Source organism: Sphaerodactylus townsendi, linkage group LG01 (genome assembly GCF_021028975.2).
Source record: "Sphaerodactylus townsendi isolate TG3544 linkage group LG01, MPM_Stown_v2.3, whole genome shotgun sequence".
In the NCBI taxonomy this organism is placed as follows: domain Eukaryota; kingdom Metazoa; phylum Chordata; class Lepidosauria; order Squamata; family Sphaerodactylidae; genus Sphaerodactylus; species Sphaerodactylus townsendi.
Genome location: NC_059425.1, coordinates 54,482,241 through 54,502,613, shown reverse-complemented (window position 1 = coordinate 54,502,613; position 20,373 = coordinate 54,482,241). Strand labels below are relative to the sequence as shown.

Genomic DNA, 20,373 nt, shown 5'->3' with positions numbered 1-20,373 from the left:
GGTGGGAAGAGCACAATGCCCCAGGTGCATCTTGGGGTGGGGGCATGGCCAGTCATCAAGGAGGCATTTTGGAATTGGGCAGGGGTGGACGGCGCTGCGGCGGGGGCGTAGGGCACGCGTGCACCCCAGGAGCAGTTCCCTTTTGCTCTACTCCTGGTTCTAATACTGGGGGGAGAGCAAGAAAATGTCGTCTTGTGATGCATGAACTGTCAGAGTATTAATTCAGCCTCTATTCTCAGCTTTAAAAAAAGAACATCAATAATTTAATGCTATCATGCATGCTTAGCTTGAAGCTGAATACAATGAGACTGATTTCCAAGTAAATATGAATGGGACTGGTTTCTTGAACTTTACAGACCTTGTCTTGCTGCTGAATTATTTCTTCAGAGAAAATTGTGGCCCCCAGCTACCAATAGTCACAGCATACTGTAACTGCTAATGCCAGACTAACAGAAGAAGAGAGCTGCACCAATACAGGGTTCGGGAAGAAAAGGGAAAAAAGGTGCACAGGGAAAGTATATTTTATTTATAGTTATAGATAAAACAGGAAAATTCTAGTTTAAATCTGTATGAGACATGAAGTTTACACTCTCCTATACACCATTCTAGCTCTATACACAGCTTTAAAGTTACCACGAGAATAAAATAGAAGAAGGGGGAAACACGTACACTACTTTGAGCTCCTCAGAGAAACAGTGGGCTAAATATGAGAGAATGAGAATGACTGTGTCATGACTTCCTCCTGTGCATAAACTGGACTGTGTCATCATCTCTTTTCATGAAAGAGCAACCCTTATCCTACTAGTCGCAATGCTACTTCATGACTATGTATAAGGTATCAAGACTATGTATAAAGTATAAGGGATCAAGAACACTATGCATGTTCTGAGTGCGGTAGCACAGCCCCTTATTGTTGGAATTTAAAACTGAGATTACCTAAACCTTGATTATATTGAGCCTTCTTCTAGAACCTCATCCAGGGGATTATCTGCACTCACACCACATCTGCTGCGGGGGAATCTTGCCACTATGACTTAAACAGAGAAATTCTAGAGTGTGAAATTTGTATCTTCAAGTCTTCAGCATTCCTTATCTTGTCTGTAGGTGTTTTGGGACCCCACTGTGGATTTCCCTTTAATATATCATTAATTACCTCTTTTTAGAAATGTATTGCAATATTTTCTGTGATTTAAAAAATACTTTAATTTCTGGGTGTATTTTGCTGTGCTCCAAATGTTGGGAGGAATGGGAATTAATCATTATCAATACAAAACAAAGTTTAACTCTGTATTTATCCTTTATTGCTTCAAAAGTTATCTGATAGATAAAACAATGCCACAAAAATTAGATGGTTTACTGTCATTTTACAAATGGAACTTCAACCAATTATAGCAAAATATTTATCTAGTTTCAACGAACATTACATAATCTTGATGTGATAAATGATGCATTCAAGATATGTGCAGTAACACAACAGAGGAAGGAATTTATATTTGGATTCATGACATCCAAAATAACAAACTGACAACCTTTATTCTCACTAATGCTTACACTATAAATTTCACTCAATGTTACGGGGACCTGGTAACTGGACCGGACCTATTGGTTCAGGGTCCAGTTTGACATCCGGACCCAGACAGACTCCATTTAACCACCTGGTTATGGGAAGTTTCAGGAAACGTTCAAAACTGTTGAAACTATATGTTACCTAGCTTAACAGTATGAATATATTTTTAAAGTAGCAATGGGGAAATAACTCAGCTTGGCAGTGCGAGAGGCAGGCTAGGTGGGATCTTTTAGACAGCTTTATCAGAATTGGCTTTTGAAACGTTCTACAGAGAATACGAAGAGACCAAATTGAAGTTTAAATATTTTTATATACATTTTGGTTGCAAACAATCACACAGTAAGACATGGAGAACCATACACACGGTTCCTAAATAATATAAGCAGGGAGGAAAAAGATAGGTTTGGATGATAGATTGGGAGGGGGAGCAGGGGACTTCTCCGTTACCTAAATTCTGCAGAGGTTCTTGAAGAAGGCAAAGATTCCTATGCCAGCATAGAAATCCAGGCGAAGAACGATATTGTGTCTCAAACCAACTAGACCAAGAGAGGTTTAGCCAGTAAAGAGCGCTGAGTCTGGGGTGCACAGTACTTCTATACCCTTTTGAACAGGTAAGGGTGGGAACAAGTAGGTTTCAGTTTCGTTTTCCTGAATCTGTTGGGATTTCCCATGCTGGGATTGCTGGCTTGAGCTAATTAATAGCTCTATCTATTGTTTCTACTTCCCAGGATAATAGAGCCAATTGTTCCTTGATTGGATCAATGTTAGTCTTGAATGACTTCTTACAGAGTTACTCTTTGGAGTCTCTGCCCATTTATTCAATTTTAGCTGAGGCTTTGAGTGGATCAGGAAGGGAAGGATTGTTGAGGGTTTGAGGAAATGGTTTCTAAGAGGCAGAGGAAATGTAAAGTCTGGTATCAGGGAGTTCTCTAGGATCCATTGTGTCACAACAGCTTACCGGGTTTGGTAATCAAGATGCATGTCCATGGTTCATGAGGCTTCCAGATTCTATTGACTGGAGTAACTCATTCACTGATTTAATCTTGCAAACAGACTCTTTGCTTTAGCCTGCTTTTAGTTTTGGACACTTTGCTACTCACACACACAAATATGAGAATTGGCATTTGCTAGTACATATTGTAGGAAAATAATATGAGATCCATATTTCAGTAGAGCAGGGTATGAAGGGCAGGCTAACATATACCTCTAATTATTTTAAACCCAGATTATAAGTGGCCAGAATATTTCCAAAATTCTTTAATCCCCTATTATTCAAATATGGGTTCTCTTGAAAGATCAACTTTGTCATTTCAATTGTTAATGGTGTGGTGGACAAACAAAAGAAAAGAAAACTGCTCCTAAAATAGCTCTTTGGAAACCAACAAATTATTTGTCACACATTACTCAGTCTGCCCCCAAAGAAGTGCACACTGGAAATGTGGGCAATGGGCAATTGTTTTAAGTTAATATCTCAACATCTTTGTATGGTAGATTCAGCTAAGAGACGGAGAATAACCTTAACAGCTCAGTCCAGAAAGGAGATGGATGGGGCCCATGAGCACCACTCCGCCTGCTCCACAGAGCTTTCTCACCATGCAGGAAAAGGTGTTTTTAAAAAAAACCTCCAACTCCACTGTATGGTAGAATAGAGGTATGCCGCAATCTCCCCCGGCACCTCCAGAGATCTCCCCTGGCACCTTCTTGGCATATGGGAGCCAAGAAGGGCGTGGAGGCCGACTAAGGTCAGCCTTGCCCCTAGAACCCAGGTGTAGCTGGGGCTGGCATGCAAGCACCAGCACAAGGTCCGGCATCTTGGCCAGGTCTTGTGAACTTCTTCTCCATCTCCCATAATACTAGAATTCAGGGGCACAGTAATGAACCTGTATAATTCACTGTCAATGGGTGTAGTGGTGGCCACAAGCACAGATAGCTTTAAAGAGGGTTTAGAAAGATTCACAGAACATAGGTCCACCAGTGACAACAGTTCACTAAGATGACTAAAGAGAACTTCCAGACCCAGAAACCATAACTCTGAAAATCAGAGGTAGAAGCTGACAGTCCTTGATGTCCATTCTTTGGCCCTACAGAACAACTGCCTGTCCACAGTGTAAAACAGATATTGGGCTAAATGGACTACTGGGCTAAATGGACTATTGATCCGAAGATGCTGGCCACCTATTATGTTCTTAGGTAAACTGGAATGCTAAGCAGACTAAAAATAAAAACAGACAAGCAGCTCCAAGCTTTGATTTGCCTGCTATGATTGGAAGAAAAAAGAAAAATAAGTAGTTTGGCAGGATACCTGAACTGAATGTGGTCAAACTATCTAGTACAGTTGTTAGTAGATTCATTTTCAACATCTACTGTAAATAATCAAATATTTTTAGAATATTAAATACTAAAATATTTTTAAAGAGTTTACCTTTTCTAATGCAGATTAGTTCATGTACCCCACAGGTTCTTTCTCCACCTATTCATAAAAAGATAATTAGGATGTAGGATAAATATATCAGCATAATTTCTTGTAAGAATGAACATGGTTTCTATGCATATGAGACTACCAAAATGCAGCCACACACAGGCAAAGTTTCTACATACTCATGGGCAGACTCATGCAGATGGACATTATTATTTTTTTTTAAAAAAGAAATAACCTGATAAACACCAATCATACTTATTACCCTTCAGGAGCTGCAGAATGTTGAGAACAGATGAACACCAGTTAGAAAGGATGGGATGAAAATCAAGTAGGGAGCTGAAATGAGTCTGGTCAAGCCAGAAGAACTGACCGTATTATCCTACAGGACCAGACTAATTTAAGGTCAGAAATGCATGCATTCAGACGTGTATCCCTCCTTCATCTTTGATTCACCAATCCCTCACAATCTACCCATTTAAACAGCTCTGTTAGATTAAAAAAGTATGAGCCAGCTGGCTGCTAATTTAGCCCCAAACCTCGGTAATCAGGGCAACTGTAATATAGTGTTAGAATGCTGAAGTTCAGGGCTAGACAGATGAGCAAGAAATTATTCTTCTAACCCTAGAGCTCAGGAATGTTGCACTATTGGTGGTGATGGTAATTTTCGTATCCTACAGGACTAGACTAATTCTACATGGGTATGGGTAGCCCAGACTAGTCTATTCTCATCAGATCTGAGAAGCTAAGCAGGATTGACACTGGCAAATATTTAGATGGGAGATCTTCGAGGAATACTAGGGTTGTGATGCAGAGACAGACAATGACAAACCACCTATGAACATGTATTGTCTTGAAAACTTCACCAGGAGTCAGATGTGACTTAATGGGGAAAAAAATCCAAGTTATTCCCTCTAATAACAAACTTTATGATCTAGTGTCTGTCATAAAGGCAGCACAAGAGCTCAATCCTAAACTGGGTTTTCCACATATGCAGAGGAGTCCCTAGGCAGACAAATATTAATTTGTAAATTAAAGGAACCTTTCATTCATAAAAGGCAGCTGAGAGCCAGTTAAACTTTTACTAGCCCCCACACCAGTGATTTTGCCCGGTTTGTTCCTGCTAATAAAAGTTGTATTTTATTTATTTCATGTATAGCCTTCATTTTTTACTGAGACTGAAGACATATTACAAAATTTAACAAATAATTTAATCAGACATGGCTAATGGGAAATGTGGTGGGACTAGAATTACAGAACTGGGAAACAATGCAAACAACAAAAATAAAAAACACAACCTCCCCCTCCCCTGTCTAAAGTATGACACTGCCATAACACAGAAAGTTGATTACAAAAGTAGAATACAGTGCAGTAAAAAATAAGGTGACACATTACAAAAGAAGCCTCTAGAACTGTTCCATAATACTGCAGTTCTAATCCTTTTATAAAATAAGCTTTCCTTAACATTTGAGTTTTGCATGTTCTGCAAAATGAAAGCATATGGGGGCTTCCTGACCTCCTCAGCCGGGCCACCACAGATAATATTTACAAGCAGGAAGCTGCTGATCTTACCCACCTGCAGGATAGCACCTTTGGAAGATCTAGTGCAGATGAGCAAAGCTGTGACAGCAGGGCATAGTGTCCTGCAAGTGTATGGGTCCAAGACCAGCAAGAGCTTTGTAGACGATAACAAGTACCTTGAGTTAGTACCAGTAACTGATCAGTAACTAATGAAGCATCTGTAAAATTGGGTGTGACACACATGTTCCACCTAGCACTCAATAGCATTCAGACTGCAGCAATCTGCACCAAGGGGTTTCTGAGTTCAGTTAAGGGCAGAACTGTGTAAAGGGTACTGCAACTTTCTAGTCTCAGGGTCCAAATAACATGGATCCATGCAGCCAGATCATTCAAGTGTTTATCAATAGGGAATTGAAATGGGACCTTTTGTAAGGGGATTTCCCAAGTGTGTAAAAAATACTACTGCCTTAAAAAGGAAAGTGGGGAAAAGGAACATACACATTAAAAATGGGCCAAATAGGGTCTTAGCATTCTAATTCACTACAAGGAGGCAGGGAAAGTGAAAGACAACTTGGCATCAGCTGAAGGAGGTGGGGAGAAAATGAATCAAGAAAGGAACACTGGATTGTTGATGCCCTTACAAGGTTACAACATCCTAGAGGAAAGGGGTGCATCAGGAGAAATTTTCCTGATTTTTAAAATCTTCCTTGTGTTTGCACTCATGGCTTTAACTTCTTCCCCAAATAGAAAACTGTAGGCCTGTAGCTATCTGTGGAGAAGGAAACCAGGGCCTATGAGTAGGAAAATGAAGCGTGCAAACAAGAAGTAGGTTCTGTATATTCTGGAAATTCTTCAAGTAAGCTGAAAAATATTTAAAAATGTAAAAAATGTAAATATTAAAAAATGAGAAAGATCCACACACACTAGTTGATGGGTATCTTCAAGTGCCTAACAGGAGGCATGGAATACTAAGGGTGTAGAATTAGTTGAGGGGAAACCTGGCAAATTTGTGTTCCTTAACAAGTTTTATGTGGATCTAGGGGTCAACCCAACAATTTAGAAGTCAGTCTCATCTTAAGTCTTCAAGGTTTCATATTTAACTGTCAACATATTTTAATAACTGCTCCCACAAAACCTATTTTAAATCTCTTCTCATAGCTTCTTATAATTTGATTAACAGTTTGACAAATATATTATATTAGATAAATAATTATAAGGATAACCTTGGTTGTTATCATCACATCAAAAGCTAAACTCTAAACCAGACATATAAAGCACCCATTTTCTGAAAACTGCAGAACAGTTACATATACTTTAAGAATATGGTTCAAGCAGGTCTGGACAAAAGTGTCCTGTTCCTTTAACAGAGGCTTAAGAATAGGAATGGGCAGTTAGTTTTTCATGGAAGCAAATAATATCACCTTATTTTTAGATTTGTTTACAAAATTTATGTCCTATCATTCTGTCCTCAAAAAGGGAACCAAAGCAGCTGAAGAATGTAAAAAAAAAAGCTTAATAAAACCAGATCTTTAAAACCATTAAAATTAACAAAAACACATCATTAAAACAGTTAAAACCAGAGCTATAATGTACATGCAAAAACATAAAAACAATAATTAAAATACTGGGCAGGGAGGAAGGATCGAGAGGGAATACTAAACAAAATAGAAGTCTTCACCTGCTAGCAGAAAATTGAAAAAAAGGAGACAGTGTTTTAGAGTTTTGGTGCCATGACTCTGTGTCCATGGGGACAGAGTTCTGGAGTTTTGGTGCCATGACAACAGCTGGCAAAAGCTGGCACTTGCTTATCCAGCAGTTGGCCTGGGTCCAAGGGCATCTGCAGATTACAGACTTGTACCTTCATAGGGAGTCCAACTCCACGCAGAAAAGGTGGCATCTTACATTCCATGTCAGATTTTCTGTTGACCAGTAGCATTTCTGTCTTGTAGGGACTGACCTTCAGTTTATTAGTCCACATCATGGAAAATAACATCCTATTATGTCTCTATTAAAGGGTCAGGACATTTTTCTTCAGACCTGTTTTCAAATCTACTCAGGTATGACCCAGAAGTTAACCTACAAACATGCCTAAGAGGCTGTTGAGCACATCAATTAAACCATACCCAAAATATATTTCTCTTCGGGCTCCAACCTCCATTATGTAAGGTGAATTAATGTAACATGAATGTTAAACTATGCCTTTTAATGCTGTGAGTATCCACTCTACCCCTAACAATAAAGGTAGGGCAGATTTATCAAAAACTAGTCAAGGACCTTCTTCAATTAAATTAAAAAAAGAAGGAATGATCCCCAAAGAGCCTGATCAGCACTAAACGTGCTATATGAGAAACAGATATAATATATTTGTCTAATATAATATATTTGTCAAACTGTTAATATAATATATTTGTCAAACAGTTGACCTCTACATGTGCCATGAAACACTGAGGACAGTTGATAATTGGTTAAAGAAACCAAGAAATAGTCAAGAAGGGAAGAGACTATGGTCTACCAAAATTTCTAGCAACTTTTAAAGAGATAATTGGATTGGACACCATGAATCATGCATCTCCCTACCCTTCCCCCCCCCCCCCACTACCACAGAGTTTCCAGCAATTCCAAGAACAGTTTGAATAGCGAGGGTAGTTTAAATCTCCCCAAAATAAGACCATTTAAAATCCCCAAAATAATACCATTGTATTTGAATGCATAGACTTATCTTCTCTGTCTTGGAAGTCCAAGATGCCCTGGAGCTGCTCTGTGCATGGACACGACAGCCTTCAGGTATGGCTATGGTAGTGTTCAAGAGCCACTCCACACCCAACTATATCAGTATGCAGGAGCCACTTCAGACCTAATTGTACAGCACCACTTTGGAGCCACTGTGGCCCAACTACCGCAGAATCATCCTCCAGGAGTTTCTCCAGGAAGAGGCAGATGCCCAGAGCCATGCCAGGCTACATGAGGACACAGCAAAACAGGATTGAAAGAGAGCCATACCCAGGCTCAGGGAAGATAGGATCCCGCCCATGTGTGTTTCGTATTGTAATTTCTTGTACTGTGTCGTTATTTCTTGTACTGGACAACTGTATTATAAATAATCTCTTGAATTGGGCTTCTCTTTGTACGTAAGAAAATTGTCCAGGTACATAAGGAATGAGAGTCGGTCCATGTAGCAAGAAGTCCAGTCAAACCATGAGCACACTCACAATACAATAAGGTATTATATAATTGTTATATTTGATGTGTATTACAAAATGTGATCATTAGTCCAGTTGGCTTGTTTTCAGCATTATCAATTCCAAACTCAGCATCATTTCCAGAATTTTAAGGTAACGTTTATTTTGTCATAATGTGAAGCAACTCCCTTCCTTCATTTACACCATTCAAATGTTATGCATGAGTATACCCACTAAATTCAGAATTTCTTCAGTTGGTATAGTTATACCTAAATCTAGTTATATTTGAACTAGCAACAAAGCCCATTGTGGGGGAGATGCAATGGGCCCTAGCAAAGGGGTGAAGAGGAAGCATCTCCCCCTGTGATTGGTTTTAGCAGGGCTGTGGCCAGGCAGAGTAATGGGAAGGTTGGTGGCAAGCTCAGCAGGGCAGCTGGGGTCCATATGCTGTTGACCTGCCAGTCCACCTTGTCTTGGGGGGGGGGGTCAGGCAGGAGGGTGGTTGCTGTGTGTGGATGAGGGTATCTTTGGGACTGGGATGATTGCTGTGGGGGGCAAGAGGGCTTGTTCAGGGATGAGGTGGTTGCTGGGGTGGGGGAGAGGTTGTGAGGGCTTGTTTGGGGCCAGGATTGCAGTGGGTGGGGGAGGTAGGAAGGGATTGTTTGGGACCGGGGTGGTTGCTGTGGATAGGGGGAGGTGAGGAGGGCTTGTTTGGGAATGGGATGGTTGCTGGGGGTGGGGGAGGTCAGGAAGGCTTGTTCTGCCCATGAATCACCAGACCCATGGGTAGGGGGTTTGCTGGGGGGAGGTGGGAAGGGCTCATTTGGGGCCAGGATGGTTGGTGTGGGTGTGGGGGAGGCAGGATGGCTGATCCACAGGTCAGGGGAGTTGCTGCGGGTGGGGGAGGGCTTGTGCAGCCCCAAAGCAATGGTGCCAAGGTGCCACTGCTCCAGAGTGGGGATGTATTGTAAGATTTTAATATTGTTACAAACTCTTGAAGCACACTGGACTCAAGAATCTAGAGTATAATGACAATCATACAACCACACCAAAGTAAAGAAATATTCAGTTGGCTTTATAAACCAAATGAATATTTTTCAGTTTTATAAACCAACTGAAGATTCTTCACTTTTTATTAAAAACTAGTGGGGCCCAGCCACGAGTTGCTGTGGCAATTGTCCTTCACATCACAGTCCGCAACCCACACAGATGTCCATGCAGCTCCAATGATCCGCAGCATAGCCTTTTGAGGTGGTCAAATGGAATCCCTCTTTCCCTTTTCAATTCACATTGTTATATGGTGGTGTCTTGTTTTTTTTAGTATAAGGTAACCCTTTCCATTCCACAACGGAACTGTCCAGAGTGCAAATCCCGCTGTCCATGAGGCTGGTTGACACGCACAGTCCTGGCTTGGGTAAGGCAGAACTGGGGCAAGGAGGCTATCCCGGTCAGGCAGCAGAGGCTGGGTGGTGCGGCGCTCAGATCGAGGCCAGCTCCCTGGGTTTTTAAAGGGCCATATGCAAAAGAAGCGGAGCCAGTAGTGTTGGTTCGCCCCCACCCCACGGATTTTCTTAGAAGAAAAAGGCAAACTCCAGCTCTCTTTTAGAAAAAGAGAGCTGTGGCAAATATGGGTCAGGAAGTGGGTAAGTGGTGGTTGGATGTGAGGGAGGGCAGAGTGAGGTGTGTGAGGATGAGCTGGATGTGTGGTAGCAGTGGGTGAGGCACAGAGAGTGAAAGTTACCTGCGTGTGTGGGGGGGGGGGAACCCCACCTGACGTCTCACATGGCAAAGTGTGTATGTGTTTCACTTCCACTCGTATTACCTAACAGTATTACCTATTTACTGTTTTCACTGCTCATCTCTGCCCATCTGCACAAACATTCTAAACCCTCATACCAAGCACTCAGGCCACAGACATGCTGCACGAGCATTCTAAGGGTGACAGTTGATCCGTCCAGCCGTTTCGGCATTAGGGCGTGACTAACAAAGTCGCTGTTAGCTTTATATATATATATAGATCAGCTCAACATAGGAACAAAAAAACTAAATTATCTACTTTAACTATAACTTTGATTTAAGAATTGTGTCAGCAGCTGCATTCATATATTGGATTGGCTCCAGTCAGTTTTTTCACTCTTATTAGTATTAATTAAATTTAATAGGCTGTCCCTCCCCTTTCAAGTTCAGGGTGGCATACAACAAACATACATACACTTCAAAACAACAGTAATATCATAACCAACCCAGTTACATCATTGAAATATCCAATAAAAATACATTCCAGATGGCAAATTCCTTGACAAGTTATAAAACAGTAAAAACCTGTCACATTGCAAGGACTAGCATAACAATTGATATTTAATGGTTGATGGTAAATGGGTGAAACCTAGATGGTAACCATAGCTGCCTCAGCTATATGCCTGGTGGAATACTTCTGTCTTGAGGGCCCTGTGAAATTGCTCTAACCGGCACAGGGCCCTGGTCTCCTTGGGCAGAGTGTTACACCAGGCTTTGGCCGAATAGGCTGATGCAAGCTGAACTTCTTTGGGGCCGGGGGATCACCAGTAATTTGGAATTTGTAGGACATACCAGGAGACATGGTCCCATAAATATGCAGGTCCCAGACAATTTAGGGCTTTGTACAGTTCATCCCATCCAGTTCCCATCCTGATAGCCTTTATTCCACAAGTATTGTCGAAGGCTTTCATGGCCGGATTCAACTGGTTGTGGTGGGTTTTCCAGGCTGTGTGGCCATGGTACGGTGTATCTTGTTCCTAATGTTTCACCCGCATCTGTGGCTGGCATCTTCAGAGGTGTATCACAGAGGGAAGTCTGTAACACACTGTTAGGAACAAGATCCACCAGACCACAGCCACACAGCCCGGAAAACCCACCACAACCAGTTTATTCCACATGGTTTTTATTCATGCAGACCTTATGATCCCCAGCAGGTCAAAGGGGACCTTTCCTTCTTTCCCTTCTAGAAAAACTGGTTGGACTCAGCCTACAATGACAAACTGAAAATAAACTTAGATGGGAATGGACACAGCTTGTTGCTGTGCTGATGTGCACCTCTTGCTCTTCCCACCTGTTTCCTTCTTGATGTCAAATGCAGGTGCCTCCACAAACTGAAGTTTACCAGGATTAATTACTTAGCTGTTTATTAATTACTTCTAAATAAACTATATCAGTATATCAGAATTAGTACAGGCCAACAAATTTATGCATAATGAGAAATGTCTTCAACATAATTATTGATAATATAAGCACACCTTGTTGAACAGTAGGTTTGGAGCAGAGTAAAACATGATTCAATCTGTAAAAAGAGAGAAAGCTGTCTTCAGCTATAACTCATTTTCTGGTGTCACAAGGAAAGGAATTAATCAATGCCCAGTGCAGTTTATTGCCACATTTATATAGCAACATCTAAAATATATACATTTTTAGGATCTGTATAATAGATAGGATTCTTAGAAAGTCTGGTTCAAATGCTAACAAATGCATAAAAAGAATGAAAAAGCTGTTACTATCTAAGAGGACTGGATGTTCAACCAAGGTAAATACCCATTATTAAAGGTGATGAACTGAAACAATGAAAATATTTTCAGAATTAACTGTGATCCAGGAGCCTCCCCCTGCACCAAACAACAAACAGGCACACCAGGGCAGCGCCATGTTGCCACCTGCTGCCCTGCCAAGGCCACCTTAAACCTACCTATTGCACCTTGTCCCCAAAAGAAACCCAGTGCAGCAGCAGTGTCTTGCCTCTCCAAGCCTCCCCATGGCAACATCCCTTACCCTGAAAAGCAACCCAGGTCTGTCTGGCATCGCATTGCACCCACCTCCACCTCCACCCCTCCCAACCCAAACAAACAGCAAGAGCTACCTGACAAAAACAACGAGCACTGGCATCGGGTAAGTCTGGCTGAGATGGAGGTTGGGCTGGGGGGGAAGAGGGAGGGGCAGGGGTCCTCCACCCTCCCCACTTATCTAGAGCCCATTTTATTTTAATTTAAAATGGGCTTTAATGCTAGTATTAAATAATACATTATTTAAGTTTAGTGTTTTCACAAAGTCAGTATCCAAACATGTTTTCAATCTTACATATTGTGACTCAGTGAGAGTGCTTCTGTCCAAACACTGTCCACACATTCTTTTGCTTAATGCAGAATTTTTCTTCTTCTCTCAATTTTTTATATAAATAATAGCAAAAATTGGCTGAATAACTCTCAGTAATAATCTGGCTGAATAACTCTCAGTTGGCAAAAAATAAAGATAAATAATTAATCCTGGTAAACAATCCATAGAGTGCAACAATTTGCAACTCTGTCTCAAAAACTGCAATTTCTCTTACAGAAAATAAAACAATTATACCTTTAAACTCCACAAATATGCCAAATAGTCTAATTATGTATGCAAACTAAATTATAATAGATACATTTTCAGCATTTTGGAGGCCACTGAAGCCTTGCCATGATTTTTAAAAAGACACAAAACCACTGTCCCCACCACCACCACTACCATTCCCCCTCAATTATCTGCCAGCTGGCTGGGTCCAGCATTCAGTTCTGCACCACTGCTGCCACCTCCGAAGTCAACGTGGATCTTGAAGGTTGCATCACAGAACTGAGTACTACCATCTCTGTGCTACCATCTCCAAACTCCACGTGGACTTCAGAGGCAATGTGTATTCAGCTCTATGCTGCCTGCTGCCTCCCAAACCCACATGGTGTTTGGAGGCATCTGGAATTTTTTGGGTTTGGATTTAACAGACACACAAAAATTCAAATTCCCAAAAAAAGCTGGGGGGGGATTTAACAGGGGGGGGGGTTGAAAATTTTCAGGACTATTTAAGTAAGTGAAAAATACTAGAGGGGGGGGATGGTGCACACCCCTAGTGGCAGTGATCAGCAATGGCCAGATGAGCAGTTCTATAGTATTCTTTAAATACCACATTTTTATACACTTAACAAAGCACACAAAAATGAACTGTAAAAGACATAACGCTAGCCTAGACAGTGCGCTAGTTTTTCACTTTGAATTTTCTTGATTATTAAAAGATTTATTTTTATCACTGTCCCCAACTGCATTTAAAACACCCAGCCCAGCAGCTCCTGTTCTCTCCTGCCAGTATGAGCGGCATCTGCACAGCCTAGCCAAAGCCACCTGACCAAGGTCATGGGAGGGTGAAGAAGCCAGGAGCTGCGGCATTGAACTCTGCAGCCTTTTGCTGCTGTGCAGGCAAATGTCATCCAAGCTAGTCAACTCGGATGAACAGAGGGGATGGCCATTGGTACCCCTGGAGGCAGAGAGAGGAGCTGTCCAAGGCTCCCTCAAGAGTTTTGTGTTCTAACATTTACTTTTGTTTTGTTCCCCCGAAAAGACGGTGGGGCTACAGTGGCTTCAGAGATAGGAATTCCCACATTCCATGAACAGCAAATATTCTGTTTCATTGGAATGTGTGTTTATTTCTTTAGGCAAAGGACAGCTGCAGAAGCAATTATTTTAGTATCCAGCCAGTCTGGCTGAGGAACCAGGCTGTGGAGCGAACCACACATCGAGATGGTTGACTAATGACTTCATAGGGCAATCTCAGGCACCCACCTCACAAAGAATGGGTGCTCCTAGCTCTCAGAGCACTAAGCCCCAGGATGAACAGGAGCTGGCTGGATCCTGATATGTCATTTGTTTCAATGGTGCTTATCATTATGGATGTCATTTCCCCAAAAGTGGCCAGCTGAAAGACTACCTTGCACAATAGCCATAGCAGTAACCCATTTTGAAAACAGGCCCTTATGAAGCCCAAACTCCACAGCTTTTTTCCTCTTTTTCCTTTTATTAGTATTTCCAAATGGGGCTGAGGTTTCAGAGATCCACCTGGCCCTTTCAGGCCTCCATAGTGCTAGACCCCCTAAAATTGAACAGCATTGTTTGCCCGTACTGAAAGTCTCTTCACCCATTCTCAAATTACATATACACAGAGACACAGTTTTGGCCAATGAAGATCTTGGAGGGCTTCAAGGGCAAAGAAGCCACCTTGTGCCTCTGTCAGGACGTCTTCCTGGGCTAAAAGGAATTAGGGAGTTGCCTAACTCCAATCACACCCCATCATCTGCCCACAAGGATGCTGGCACAGAGCCCTGTGCCTGAATTGCACAATTGCAAAGGTGGCATGCAGCAGCACTGGAACCCAAGCATGACAGAATGGTGTGGGGGCCGGCACCAGTATAAGGACCTTTGTGCTAGTATATCTCTGTGATACCAGCATAAGGACTGGTCAGCTGCCTAAACCCATTTGGCCCCCTCTTAGGACTGTGCTGTTAGTTTTTTAGCAACAAAATGGCAAATATACTTAATATTCAAGAATACTCAATGTTTAAGAGACAACTGCAAACTGCGGCAACCTCTGCTACCTTAATATATGTATTTGTGCCATTTGAGAGATAGGGAGAAGTTGAAACTAGAGAACAAATTTTGTAGCAAACAAAAAAGTATATTTCTGGCTGAATTAGTCTGCAGTGCCCTTCATGTTCTTTGATTCGTGTCTGGGTGCTGTGTTTGGTGGTCCCTATGTAGACTTGTCCACAGCTACACGGTACACAGTAGACTGTTGCAGAAGTTAGAGGATCTCTCTTATCCTTTGCTGAACGTAGCATTTATTGAATTTCCTTAGTGGGTCTATAGATTATTTGTAACAGGCAAATGGTTCTTTCTCCCACCCTGGATATTCCACAGGTATTTATACTCTTGCTTTACTGCCATTAGATCCTCTGAAAATGCCAGCCACAGATGCAGGTGAAACATCAGGAGAAAAATGCTACTAGAACACGACCATACAGCCCAGAAACCACACAACACCCCAGTGATTTCGCCCATGGAAGCCTTTGACGATATAAAAAACTATATTATCCCAACAGAAACTGTACTGTACAGTCAGAACAAGTCTTCCACTGTATTTGGATGTCAAGTTAAACTTTGAAACACTGAATTAGTAAATAATGTATTTATCATCAAACATCATATAGCATATTAATTATTGCCAAAATCAGTCACAATCAAATGATAAACTATCATTGAAAATATGCTCTTTATGTATACAGTATACATAGGAACTATAATTCTCAAATGCAATTGACGGTTTTACATGAAAAACTTCAGACTACACACTGAGTAAAAAGTTTGCCTTAAAAGCATATCACTCATTCCAAACATGAAAATATTTTGTACAGTTTTTTTCAGTACACCACAAACAGTCAAATAAATTTTTTTGAAAAACAACTATCAAGAGAACGATAGGGAAGGGGGAGCTTAATTTTCATATCTTTATTTCAACTCTGTAATTATTTTTCTTTCCCTTTTCTAATTTTTTTCCTCTCTACAATATCCATTTAAGGTACTTATATAATTTCATAATCATCACTTACATTTGTTAAACACTATTATAGTAACAACATAGAGACTCTCTGTTGTGATACTTCAGTGTAGCAACAAATCTGGTTACAGGTGGTCCCCTGTGATATTTTTACCAAGCACAGCTGTACAGAGCAATTTACACACAGTATGGACCTGGCTCATACTTCGACAAATCTGTGAAATGTAAATATCAACCAACCATTCCTAAGGATAAATGAAAAGGCCACAGTTTCCAAATAAATTTTAGATTTAAAAGAACTCTGAGTAACACTTTTTTGAAAATTAAATTAGTAACAAAGATGTTTACAGTTAACAGGAGTAGTTCTTTCTTTTATTCCAGGCTCCTGCATTGTCAACAATGTCCTGAATGCACTCTAATTCCTATACTGTCTACATAAATCATAACTAATCTAAAACTATAATTTAAAAAGCTTAATAGTAAATGGAGAAAAAGGAACAAGGTGAGGGATTCTTTATGCATTTGAATTTCTATAGAACCTTATGAAAACTATTTCTCACAGGACGAAGACTAATGCCATGTGTGCATTGGTGATATTTCCTCTGATTCAGGGTTTTTTGAATAGCCATATTTTATTAAAATGGTGTGGAAAGAGCCACAGACCTTGGAAACATTCCTCACAACAGCCTGCATCTAGGGTTGAGTTGAACTGCACCTCCAGGAAGCAAAGAGGCTTTGGCATTCCGCTTTGCTTATTGTTTCCAAACACATCATATGAACCCAACTGGGAAGTGTTGGATGAGATAGACACTGGATTTATTTACCTTAAGCATTTAAAGCTGCAAGGTAAGAGTTGGGATGGGGTTATTCTTCTTCACCTGCCCTAGTTCATGCATCTCCCACCAACCACAAGCTTTGGAGTAAAATGCCTGTGGAACAACCAACGGGGGAAGATAACCCACAAGTAAAGGGGAAAGATGATAGGAGTGGGGAAGACAGGCAGAATGCAGGTGGTGACAACTAGTATCATAGTAATTTCATTTGTAATAATTTTTAAAACACTTACACACAAGCGGGGAAGACAAAAATCAAACCTAGACTACCCCAAATAAGCACACAGCAATATCCTCGTATCATTATATGAAGGGAGGCATTCTCTTTCTGCAACCCAAACAGCAGCGCCTGGCACCATCAAAAAAAAACAAACCAAACCGCTAGGGCGCCCCTTCGCCCCACAGATGGTTATTTGGCTCACTTTGGGAGCAGATGCCACACTTCCCCCCCTCCCCCCCCCCCCCCCCCGTTTTAATACCCCTACCCCACCCGCCGGTTTTTCCGCTGCCTCCTCGAAGGGAACCTCCTGGGCTTCCCTCTCCCTCTTGTTCCCCGTGCCCGCTGCCCAGGTGAAGGGAGAGGGAGGGGGGGGCTTTTTCCAGGGAACAGGAGCCAGTTATTGGCCTACTTACCATCAATCGCCATGATCTTCCAGGTGGGCCGTACCAAATGGCACGCACGTAGGAGGCGCACTGACAAGCAGCGCCTGGAAGAGAGAAACGGCTGGGGGAAGGAAAGAGCCAAGGAAGGGGGGAGGGAGGTAGCCGTATAAGCAACGGGGAAGGGAGGGGGGAAGGGAGAGTCGAGGAGCTGGAAGGCTGCGCGTGACTCCTCCCCCCCCCCCTTCGCCCCGCTCTGCGCGCCCAGATTCGAAAGTGCGCCGGCTCTCGTGCCACGGCGCGCGGAGCTCAGCGCCCGCTCCCCTGGACCAGCAGCCATCCCCGGGACCGCGCCACTGCCTGCGGGCCGCTGCTGTTCCTCGCTGCGGCCGTCGGGGATGTTTTCACTGCCCCACACAAGGCAAGCTCTGCCCTTTGCCTCCCTGCACCAGGTTGCCATGGGCATTACGCTTTCTCTTCCTCAACTCCGGACGTGGCAAAACAAAAAACCCGAAAATTATGTCAAGTTTTCAAAATGAAGTTTTAATTAAAACAAATTTAAATTGTAGAAATTACATCTCTTTCCCACCCCCATCCCCATTTTTAAAGTGGTTCCAGGCTGGCCAACCCATTATTAAAGGCTTAAGCTTCTTTTATTAATATTAAAACCTTTAAATTTTGTTTCAGGTAAGCAATGTGCCCACCATTCTATTTGTGGTATGTATGCTGATTTCAGTCCTAAATGTGTCTTCAGTGTGCTCAGCCGAAGTGCCTGCCTAGGATCTCTTGACATATAAGGCATTTGTAAAGTGTTCATGATCCTGCTTAAGTTCATAAAAATGTCTTGCTGGATCAAAAGCAAGATCCACCTTGTCCAGCAACCAGAAGACAGTCCATCAGCAACAGGCCAGGAATCTACTTGGCAAGTAGTTTGTCTTCCATATACTGCTGTGTACTAAACTTACCACAGTCTGTGCAGATGTCCAATTACACTTACACCAAATGAGTACAGAAGGGAGTGAAATCATGACATTAAGAACTTTAGAGGCCCTAAGAGCACTAAAAGGATTATGGTACCCCCATATACTGTATATGTAATTCAAAATAAAAACAATAGTAAACTATTATCTAGCTAGCTAATGAATAAATATCATCATTTGTATGAAACAAAGCACCTATTATTCCATTGCTTTCTTGCCTTGAATAGTATGTTAACAAATTGGACACTCTTGAGTATTTTAAAATATTAAACTGAGCATACAAATTCATATTTGATCCTCGAGCATCATATTGTAAACAAAAATAGAAACTGTCACAGATTCTGGTATATTTTACTTTCTGGTAATTATTTGATCAAATAATTGTTTATTTAACATAAACTACCCTAACCTCATACACCAAGTATGTGTATTCGACCTAATGTTAAATAACAGCTGATGAATACTTTGCTTATGTTTGGCAAAGTGGCAGCAAAACACAGAGAAGTGGGACCCAAAATACACTCCATTTTGCTGCTTGCTGGGTGATACTGGCTGCTTAGATTTGGGCCAGTGTGCGCCCACCTTTACTTACAATGTTAGCACATGTGTTATGGCATGCTGAGAGAGCAACTGAGCACTGCTTGCCCGCCTCACTCACAAGTGATGTTACACTTGAGAAAGTACTATCGTACTGATACTGAACATGTTCTAAAGCGAGCTGAGGTTGCTCCGTCTCCATGGACAATGTGACAGTTGCCAGATTCCAATCTTCTTGTATTCCTAAAATTTAAATGTTTTATTAATCTTTTCAATACTATAATTAGATGAATAATTTTTTTCATCTATTGTGGGGCCCTCTTTTTATGGGCCCTGGTTCAGTTGCAACATTACATCATGGTCCATTGTAAATCTGATACTGAGACCCTCTATGGGACCTTCTTTACTTGAGGTCCTAAACATGTGCATATTTTGCTTAATGGTTAATCCAGGGCTGGATCATGGACTCTAGCCCTGATTTTGCACATTCAGCAGAACATTTTCAGGGGATTCTAAAGATGTACAAAATACATATATTGACTCTGCACATGGACCTCTGCAAGAGAAGCGTTTTCCACACACTACAGTATACATATATCTTAGTACAACTGTTTGTGAGAACACCTGAATACAGATTCATTCCTCTGTTGAACACAGATTGCACCTACTAATATGTATTGAATGTTGTGAGAGTGACATGCCCTGGCAAACACAGATTGACCAAATGTACTGTGGAGTGCTTCTAGAAGTCTTTGAAATGTACATCCTTGTACAAACGTACTGCTCTAGGCAGATATTGTGCTGAATGTACATAGACTGGGACCAAGGCCAGCAGGTAGTCCCCGCTCCTCGACATTATGCTGAAATAATACAGTTCCTGGCCACCAAATTTACAATGAATCTATATTAGACAAACAAAGGGGCTAGTGAGGAGACCAAAAACATGTCAGGTATTGAGTAAGAAAGAGTAAATGACTTTTCAAAACTATGTTTATTTTCTGGCACTGAGTAAATTTTGTCAGGAAAATTATGTGAATCACAGATACTGAAGTCAGACTTTAGCAGTCTGATCATGCATGATAGCTAGGCCAACAAGGTGTTAATAGAATGGGGGATGAAATTTGCTCTATTAGACAAATTTAGCCTAGTGTCAGCTTCTGACCTGGACATACATACAAAAATAATATTTCCCTGGATGTAAGTCCAAAGTAAAACAAAGTGTTATCACAGTGCCCATTTCTGCATGCCACACAATTAATTCCAATTAGTCCTGCTTAGTCAGGAAAGTGCTTCAGTATTGCAATTAAAGGGGTTACTTCAGGTCAAGGAAAGGGTAGATTAGCAGAGATAAGTCAAAAAGCCAACAGT

General features: G+C 41.5%; 1 protein-coding gene across 3 annotated transcripts in view; it reads right to left on the bottom strand.

The window, feature by feature from the left end:
- Nucleotides 1-17,600, bottom strand: part of SYT14 (synaptotagmin 14) — a 114,355-nt gene extending 96,755 nt beyond the window's left edge. For 2 of the 3 annotated variants that reach the window (XM_048484038.1, XM_048484220.1), the window contains exons 1-2: nucleotides 17,522-17,600; nucleotides 3,990-4,037 (exon numbers count right to left, since the gene is read on the bottom strand). In XM_048484038.1, coding sequence (XP_048339995.1) covers nucleotides 3,990-4,037; nucleotides 17,522-17,534 — 61 coding nt within the window. In that variant the 5' untranslated portion in view covers nucleotides 17,535-17,600. The remainder of the gene's footprint in view (nucleotides 1-3,989; nucleotides 4,038-17,521) is intronic. The other variant, XM_048484129.1, reaches the window with a different exon arrangement.
- Between the last annotated feature and the right edge of the window lie 2,773 nt (nucleotides 17,601-20,373).